The following is a 9,946-nucleotide window of genomic DNA, read 5'->3' on the forward strand; positions in this document are numbered from 1 at the left end:
ATGAGTGGATGAAAAGTACAGTATTATCAGGAAAGAAAGTTGTATGTTATATTCATCTTTTTTTTTTTTTTGCATCTGCAGTCCATCATCCAATCATTATTGGAAATTCCTGCCCTTCCTTTTTGCCACTGAGGAGATCAACAAGAATGTCCACCTCTTGCCTAATATCACTCTGGGTTACAATATTTATCAAGTTTTCTTCAAGGTACAAATGACTTCAGATCCGTTGCTGGATCTGCTTTCGGATGGGGAGGCCAATGTTCCCAACTACAGATGTGGACGGCAGAGAAACACAGTGGTTGTTCTGGAAGGGGCCGAGTCTGGCATCTCCATCCAAATTTCAACCTTGTTGAGCACCTACAAAATCCCTCAGGTGTGTCTTTCTTGGAGGAACTCTTAGAAGATCAATCAGAATAGAGCTGGAAGGGACTTTGGAAGTATTCTAGTTCAACTCCCTTCTCAAGCAGGAGACTCTGTGCCATTTCAGATAAGTGGCTGTCCACTCTTTTCTTAAAAACCTCCAGTGATGAAGCACCCACCACTTCTGGAGGCAACTTCTGTTCCACTGGTTAATTGTCCTCACTGTTAGGAAGTTTCCCCTTAATTCCAAGTTGCTTCTCTCCTTGATTAGTTTCCATCCATTGTTTCTTGTCTTGCCTTCTGGTGCTTTGGTAGATAAGTTGACCCCCTCTTCTTTGTTAATGTGTAATTTTGAATCAAACACTGTCTCCTTGCCTCCAGAATGCTCTGTGAATGCTCCAACACTGGAAGTTTTTAAGAAGAGATTGGACAACCATTTGGTTTCCTGCCTGAGCAGGGGCTTGCAGTAGAAGACTCCAAGGTCCTTTCCAACTCTGTTATTTTGTTCTGCTATAAATGACAAACAAGAGTTTTGTTAAGGAAATTGGAAGAATTACATTTTGCTTGTTGCTTTTAAAAGAACATCATCTTCAATTCAATCTTTAAATAAGGCGAGAAGTAACCTAGAACTAAGGAGAAATTTCCTGACAGAACAATTAATCAGTGGAATGACTTGCCTCCAGAAATTGTGGGTGCTCCAATACTGGAAGATTTTACAAAGACAACCATTTGTCTGAAATGGTATAAGGATTTCTGCCTGAGCAGCGGGTTGGAGTAGAAGACTTCCAAGGTCACTTCCAACTTTGACATTCTGTTAATTCTTTTCAGATCAGTTACAATTTGGCTTCCCAGATTCTGAGGGATAAAACTCAGTTTCCTTTCTTCTACCCGATGCTCCCTGCGGAAGGAATCCAGTACCCAGGGATGGTCCAGCTTCTCCTCTATTTCAAGTGGACCATGGTTGGTCTTATTGCTCCAGAAACTGACCAGGGGGAGAGGTTCATGAGGACAATGTCTTCTTTGATGTTAAGGAATGGCATTTGTGCAGTTATCTATCAAAGCTTTCCACTAAATCTGTATCGGCTAGTTTTAACCCTTAGCAAATATTACAAGTGGAGAGAAGTCAATGTCGCCGTTTATGGTTCAGAGATAATTTCCTTCCATTTTGGATTGTCGATTCTACAAACAATACTTCAACATTTTCAGGGACCTATTGTAGGGAAAGTCTGGATCACCACAGCACACTGGGACCTGAGTCTCGAGTTGATGTTTGCTAAAGTGTCCATTAAATACATTGGTGGGCTTTTTTCCTTCCTAATACAGAAAACGAAATGGGCGAACTATGATGCTTTTAGTCTCTTTGTTCACTCAGTATTAAACTTTTCAAAGAAAACCTTTACATGTTCCTCCACTAAGGATGACTTTTCGGTGAAAGTCTGGAAGCGGTGCAGACAGAAAGAAGAACTGGTGGCTCTGAGGGATGAGGAGATGGATCGGATCCTGGCTATGGACAGTTATCTCACTTACAGCACCATCTGGGCTGTGGGCAGGGCCTTAAATTCAGCTCATATCTCCACATTCAAGAGATCGGCGAGGCACCGAGGCATAAAGGTAGAAGCTCCAAGACTGACCGCTTGGCAGGTATTTCATTTCAATCAGGCATGTACAGTATCTTCTGCAAATGGGTATCAGTTTTGTAAGTGGATGCCTTGGTTACGTATTCAGAAAAATCAAATTATCCTGAAATATAATGAAACTCAGATCCAACTCAATTGCAGTCTATCTTTGCTTTCTTTTTCTTTTCCATTCCCCCGATCTGGGTTTTTGTAATAATTTCCTCTTTTTATTTTTTTAAAGAAAATACTATGATTTTTTCTTTCATTTGTATCTTATGATTTATGATGAATGTATTTTTATGATGACTATAATAATGACCCATCACTTATAGCTTTTATGTACACTGAGAGCTTATGCACCAAAGACAAATTCCTTATGTGTCCAATCACACTTGGCCAATAAAGAAATCTATTCTATTCTATTCTATTCTATTCTATTCTATTCTATTCTATTCTATTCTATTCTATTCTATTCTATTCTATTCTATTCTATTCATTTGCGATAGGGAGAAAAAGGAGATTTTTAAAAACTTCCAACTTTTTTCAGTGCAGTAGTATAAAAATAAGCTACAGCCTCATCTATTTATTTTTACATGCTTAATATACCAGCCGTTTCTAAAATAACTGTCTTATCTAATCAGCAAATCCCAAAGTATAACTTTCTTTTTCTTTCTTGACCACAAAGTCCAGAAGTGGTTTCCAAGTAGAAAGAAAACTAGATGTTTTTTACATTACTAAAACAGTTAATCTGACCCATTTCTGCAAGATCCATTTGTTCTTCCATTAAGATGATTAATATATATTTCCATTTTTGTGCATAAAGAATTCTTACTGCAGTCAACATATACAATCACAAAGTTGCAAGGTGTTTTTTGGTTTTTTTTTTCAATTTCCTTGTCCAGAAGTCCTTAAAGAAAAGTCTTGGTTTCAGTTTTATATTCATGTTACAATCTTCTGTATTAAAATTTGAATCTGGCCGTTTTATCACAAGTCCACCAAAGAAGATAAAAACTTTCTCCCTTACAATTGTATTTCAAACGTACATTATTTTCCAAAGCACCTGAAGGCAGGAGAAGAAGCAATGGATGGAAATTTATCAAGGAGAGAAGCAACCTAGAACTAAAGAGAATTTTCCTGAAAACAACTAATCAGTGGAATGATTTGCCTCTAGACGTTGTAGATGCTCCATTGCTGGAGATTTTCAAGAAGAGGTTGGACAACCATTTGTCTGAAACGATATAGGGTTTCTTGCTTGAGCAGAGAGTTCAACTAGAATACCTCTACAGTCCCTTCCAACTCTGTTTTATTCATACATTTGAAATTTCTATATACCTTGCACAATTTATCAGCTGTTAAATATAAAATATAAACCCCAATTGTTGGAAATGTGGACAAAAGCAAGGTACCTTCTTTCACACATGGTGGTTATGCTCCGAAAGAAAAAAAAAATTGGATGAAAATACATAGTATGTATCCATCTATGTATGAAAATACATAGTATGATGTATACTATGTATAATAGTATGTATAGTACTATTATAATAGTATAGTAGTATAATAGTATGCATAGGGAACAAAGCTGTTACGGAATCTGGTAGTCCTGCTAAAAATACTTTGAAACCTCTTCCCAGAGGGGAGCAACAGAAACAGACTATAAAGTGGGTATGTGGGGTCTATAACAATGTTTTGAGCTCTAAGCAAATAGCGCTTATAAGTAGTATCCTGAGGAACAGGGAGCAAGCTTCCTATAATCTTCTTGGCTGTCCTTACCATTCTCTGTATGGGCTTTCTATCTGAGGCACTGCTGCTACCAAACCAAACAGTGTTGCAGTTTGTTAAAGCACTCTCAATCATTCCTCTGTAAACAGTGGTCAGAACAGAGGGAGAAAGTTGTGCTCCCCTCATCCAACACTGGAAATGCAGATGCTGGTTTGCACAATTCACTAAGGATGACGTGTGGAGAGACCAGTTCAGACTGTTAATTATCTGCATCCCCAGATGCTTAGTATCTGATGATAAAAGCAACTGTTATTATTCTTATGTTTATTGATACTCTCCTAACCAAGTTTGAAACTGAAAATAAAATCTGGTTTATGAAAGAGAGAGAGAGAAATGTTCAGATACTCCCCAATATAGACCAAAAGGTTCCACTCCCAGCTTAGCTACGAAAGCTGGATTGCTGTCCTTGGGTCAGTCACTCTCTCTCAGCCCAACTCACCTCACAGGGATGTTATTGTGGGGAAAGTAGGAGGAGGAAGGTGTGTTGCATAAATTTGCCACCTTGAATTATCTGTAAATGTAATAAAAGCAGGATACATACATACATACATACATACATACATACATACATACATACATACAAACAAACAAACAAACACCTCCAATGTCCTTTCTAAACTTTTCTTTCCCTTTCCTTTCCAGCTTCACCCTTTCCTTCAAAGCCCTCAGTTTCAAAATAATTCCATAGCTGGGATATATTTGGATGAGAAAGGAGATCTGACGGCTGACCTGGACATTTTGAACTGGATCGTTTTTCCAAACAAATCTGTTAAGAGAATGAAAACTGGAAGTCTAGAAAAACAGACAACGCAGGATTTTAAAGTTACCATTGACCAGAGGAACGTTGGACAGGTAGAAATGCTGACACTCTGGGATTAATATTTATTTTATTCTACTAAATGTGGCAAAAACAGGATTACAATTTTGGGGAATGTGTGTGTTTTCTTTAGTTGCTTCTGAGTTTTTATGTCAGCTGATCAGGTTCTCAAGAGTCCAAATATCATCTTTATGAGATATTCACTTGGTCTACATATTGATTCTTCTGGATGTACTTCCTTTCATTCCTCAGACCTTACCGACTTCGAGGTGTGTGGAAAGCTGTCATCCTGGATTCATGAAGGTGGTTTTGGAAGGGAAACCCATCTGTTGTTACCATTGTCTTCCTTGTCCAGAAGGAACCATCTCCACCACGGAAGGTGAGCGATAGCAGGGAAAAGAGGCACACTTTTGGGAAGACCATGGCCTCTGACTGGCTCATGAAAGCATGTTTTGAAAGGCATTTTTAAAGTTGACTTTAAAAAAATAATTTCTTTTAATATGTATAATTTATAGGGAGTTAAAAGAAGTAGTCTGGTAATTTAAATAGGGAGCAGGATATCAAAAACAGCAGATCAATCAAGAATTGGAATTAGAAGAGAAATGGCATTTCTCTTTCTTCATCTTATTTATTGGTGAACCTCTGGCCTTTTTTCTTGGTGTCTCTGCAGAAATGGAGAAATTTTGATGCTCTGCTTTGTTCTCCTCTCCTTTCCTCTCCCCTCCCCTCCCCTCTCCTCTCCCATCCTCTGCAATAGATTTCTTAAACTTGCTAACTATTGCTGCATACTTCCTTTCTCCATACACTGTCAGGGTTCCAAGTAACACACTCAATGGAATCAAAACTCCCAGGCAGGAATGTTCCTCAAAGTATAGATTTATTAGGCATGTCATATTGGCACATCTGGGGAAACCCAATTCTAAACCAACTTGAGTTTCCCCCTAGTTAAAAGTAAAGTTTTTTCCCCCTCCCATGCAGTCCATCACATGGTCCAATCAGGTCACAGTCCAAGGGTCCCTTGGTCTCAGATCCCACCTCCTTGCACTTGGTGGGGAAGTCCTTGGTTCTCAGAGGAAAGAATTTAATTTGGCTACAATCCCCCAGCTATCTCTACCTCCCCTCTCCCATTCCCACAGCTCAACGCATCTCCGTTGTGGCAGTCCTGAAGGTGAAGAGGGAAAATGGCTCCACCTTCATGACACACACATTCTTCGACATAATTGTTAGTTTTATTCCAACTCTGCATGTGATGGAAGAATCTGCTTTATGGTAGATGTTAATCTTGCTCTTTTCAGATGCTGAAAAATGCAGGAAATGTCCAGTGGGTCAGCATCCAAGCATCAACCGAGATGGATGTATACCTAAGATTGAAACTTTCCTGTCCTACCAAGAAATGTTGGGGATCATCCTAGCTTACCTTGCCTTGTTCCTGGTTTTGGCAACAGGTTTCATCTTCGGAGTATTCATTAAATTTCAAGCAACTCCCATGGTCAAAGCCAGCAATCGTGATCTCTCCTGCATCCTCCTCATCTCCCTCCTGTTTTCATTCTTGACCTCATTCTTATTCATTGGCCAGCCAAGAGTAACCACTTGCCTTGTCCAGCAAACAGCATTCAGCAACATTTTTACAGTTGCCATTTCTACTGTCTTGGCCAAAACTGTCATGGTGGTGTTAGCCTTCTTGGCCACAAAACCAGGGAATAAAGTACAAAGATGGCTGGGGAAGAGCTTGGCCAACTCTATCATACTTTCTTGCTCTGGGGTCCAAGTTGTCATCTGCAGCATCTGGTTGGGCACCTCTCCCCCATTCCCAGAGTCGGACATGTACTCAGAGTCTTCTCAGGTCATCCTGCAATGTAATGAAGGCTCTGTTGCCATGTTCTACCTTGCTCTTGGCTACATGGGTTTCCTGTCTGTCATCTGCTTCACAATGGCCTTCCTGGCCAGGAATCTCCCGGGGGCCTTCAACGAAGCTAAACTGATCACCTTCAGCATGATGGTCTTCTGCAGTGTCTGGATATCCTTCGTACCCACCTACCTGAGTACCAAGGGGAAGTATATGGTTGCTGTGCAAGTCTTCTCCATGTTGGCTTCCAGTGCCAGCCTGTTGCTATTAATTTTTCTCCCCAAATGTTACATTATTTTCCTAAGACCAGATCTGAATACAAAAGAACGTATGATGTCAAAATAAAACAGAAAATTGAGTTCTGTGTATGTGTTTCCCAGAAACCATCATCCTCTTCATTTAACGACCCCATAATCCCTTGCGGGGTGGAGTCCAGGCAACTGAATGGAGCTAGCAGAGTATTTACTGGCCGGATGCCTTTCCAGACGCCAACTCAGAGATTTGTTCAGCAGATCTATTCTCGTTGTGCCCAGAGAGAGAAACATCTGCCTCTATCTAGGATCGAACTCACAGCCTCTTGATTGTGAGGCGAGAGCTCCACCTCTAGGCCACCGCACCACTCATGTGTTTCCCAGAAATCTCAGTTAATAAATGTACTAAATGGTGTTTGATACTTTAATCTTTTTTCAATTAAATTTAAAAAAAATGAGTCCTTTATGTGGTAGAAATGGACTCCCAGTCATAATAGATGTGTTTTCCCCCTTTCCTTTTGCTGTTCAGTGTATGGGAAAGCGTGTGGGTATGGATGGATGCTATGGTTGTGTGTGTGTGTGGATTTTCTAAAGATACATTTGAACCAGAGACCAGGAGACCTTTCTGTTGAAGCATATTTTTTTCTTATTGATATTCAGGGTAAAAGGATGGGCCTAACGAAGGGAGGATTCCCTCCTTTTTATATTATGTAAATGTATGCATACAAGGGATTGAGAACAGAAGCAAGTGAAATGATTAGGTCTGGGCAACAGCAAGTGTGTGATTGGGTACTGGACATCAAGAGCTAGTGAGGTCCATGAGGCAATTAGTTCACAAATCAATGCAGTAATGACTCCACATCCCCCAAAATCTTACTCTGCCGCTGAAGAAGCTTCTTGGATGAGAAGCAAAATGTCTTAAAGAAAAAATAGAAAGTCCAGATGCCTTTGAAATAAAAGCACCTTTGGGACAACCATGACCTGGATGAATGAGAACCTCCATAGACCTCTGCACATAGGGCCCTAAAAAACTCAAGAACCCCAGAGAAGAAATTACTAGATTGGTAAAGGACTATATGGTTTCATGCCTTCCCCCTATATTTGACTCATTACAGTTTGCCTATTCAACGAAGCGCTCTGTAGATGATGCACTTTCCTGCGTGTTTCATCTTAGCTTGGCGCACCTGGAGGAGAAGAATACTCATGTGAGAATGCCTCTTTGTTGATTTTAGTTTGGCGTTCAACACAATGATTCCTCAGCAGTTGGTGAACAAAACGGGCCTATTAGGATTTAACACACCTTTGTGCAATTGGATATTGGATTTTCTTATTCATAGGCCCCAGTGGGTGCGAGTTGGAAGAAAAGTTTCCAACTCCATCTTCTTGAGTCCAGGTTCCCTGCAGATTTGTGTTTTGAGTCCACGACTGTTCACCTTGATGACCCACGACTGCTGTATCAAATCTCCTGCAAAGCATATTGGGAAGTATGAGGATGACACGGCAGTGGTGGGTCTTATCTGGGACGACAATGAAGATGCTTATAGGAAAGAGGTGAAGGCTGTAGTGGACTGGTGCAATAAAAATAACCTGATTCTAAATGTTAATAAAAACAAAGGAGATCATTGTAGATTTTAGAAAGAGCCGGCAGTATGCCGATTAGTATACATTCAAAGTGACAATAAAGTTATTCTAATGCTGCATATTTGTCTAAAAGCATGGTGTCTAGCTGTTCTTGAGGGCATAGGAGCATAATGCCCCCTCAACTTTGCTAGCAGAATTTCCCACAAAACATCTGGGACCTTCTGAGGTGCTAAAAGAGCCCTAGCTGTTTCAAACATATCGTGGCCACAAATACTGAGGAAAACAGCTTGCTTACGTTCCCCCGGTAGCCCCTTTTAATCGTTGGCCACCATAAAACAGTTAATATGATCCAAAAAGGAGTCTCAAGTTTTCGTTGGCTGGTTAAACTGCGTGAAAGTAGACAGGGTTGCCATCTCCTCTCTGAGGGAGTGCCCAGGTATTTCGTTGTGCAATGTCTCGTTGCCTCAGTCAGCTCTTAGTGACCGCTCTTTTGTTAGTGACTTTGCTTATACTTGTTGCCTCCTCCTGTATCCCACCTTCATCGCCAATGTTTATAGAACTGGGCAGGCAAGGAAGGAGGAAAGACAGGTTAACAGTTTAACAAAGCTTTATTGCTAACTGTAATAAGCTAACAGTGGACTCTGTGCTAACAATGTGTGAGCGAGCTGGCTTCTTTTCCTTTGACAGCTCTTATATAGCTGAGCTGTCAAATAGCGGGCCAATCAGAGAGCATCCATTTTCCATCGACTGTGTGCCAGCGGTTCAACCAATCAGGAGCGCTTCCGCCCCCATGTGTTGCTGGGGGGAATGTAACAGATTCTCTGGATATGGTGGTATTCCGTGGATGGGGGTGGTGAATGCATTGTGGGTCCCCCTAGACTCATGGCTACAGTTCGTTGTGCAATTGGCATCCATGACTTCAATCAGATTCTTGTGCACCAACTGTGCCCTTTCCTGTACTCGGAGCCGTCATCATGCCTTGGTCACTACCTGTTTGAATTAATCATTTAAATTGTCATGAAACTAGGGAAGGACGAGATAAGAAATGAGATTTTATTATCGTATAGGACTGACTGACTGAATAAATAAACAGACATATGTTTGAAACAAGTTTACCAGTCAGTGGGTGGGATTCTCTTCAGTCCATTTAAAAAGAAAGAACATCACATCTTTTCCACTTTGTAAAATTTTTATTTTTTGTAATCTTTTGTAATATGCAGCAAAGAGGTGATTTTAGAATCGTTTTTGGAAAACTTTTCCCAGCTGAAACTGGGGAAAGTCTAAAACTCTTTTGGACAGGTGTCCAGAGCTGTTAAGTAACCCAATTCCTGACTGGCCAGGAATGAGCTCATCCTCCCTTGAGCTGATCTCTGAGGAAGAATCTGGGGAGTGGTCCAAGGGGGACATCATACTGCCTGCTGTTTGTTTAGTAAACAAAGACACTTCAGAGTATAAAGGTTCTTGGCAGTGGTGAAATTTGTTGCTACCGGTTCTGTGGGCGTGGCATGGTGGGGTTAATGTGACTGAGTGGGCATGGCCAATTTATTTTTTTTACTTTTAAAACCATTTTTTCTACAACCTCTTCGGCTGAAGATATTGTAAAAAATGCTTTTAAAAGCCTCTGACAATCAGGCAACTCAGCTGGGATTATCAGAGGCTTTTAAAAGCATTTTTTTTTGGCCAGAGAGGTTTTTTT

The 9,946-nt window shown here is 40.6% G+C and overlaps 1 protein-coding gene across 1 annotated transcript; it reads left to right on the top strand.

Annotated features, from left to right (window-relative positions):
- The first annotated feature begins 211 nt into the window (after positions 1 to 211).
- On the top strand, positions 212 to 6,763 carry LOC139310377 (vomeronasal type-2 receptor 26-like). The gene is made up of 5 exons (XM_070934536.1): positions 212 to 373; positions 1,189 to 2,001; positions 4,398 to 4,607; positions 4,825 to 4,951; positions 5,868 to 6,763. Exons 1-5 carry the CDS (start codon positions 212 to 214, stop codon positions 6,761 to 6,763), a joined length of 2,208 nt encoding a protein of 735 aa, XP_070790637.1.
- The last annotated feature ends 3,183 nt before the right edge of the window (positions 6,764 to 9,946 follow it).

The sequence above is a fragment of the Pituophis catenifer genome, unplaced genomic scaffold (assembly GCF_029215685.1).
Source record: "Pituophis catenifer annectens isolate HBS135680 unplaced genomic scaffold, rPitCat1.0.hap2 SCAF_2, whole genome shotgun sequence".
Classification (NCBI taxonomy): Eukaryota; Metazoa; Chordata; class Lepidosauria; order Squamata; family Colubridae; genus Pituophis; species Pituophis catenifer.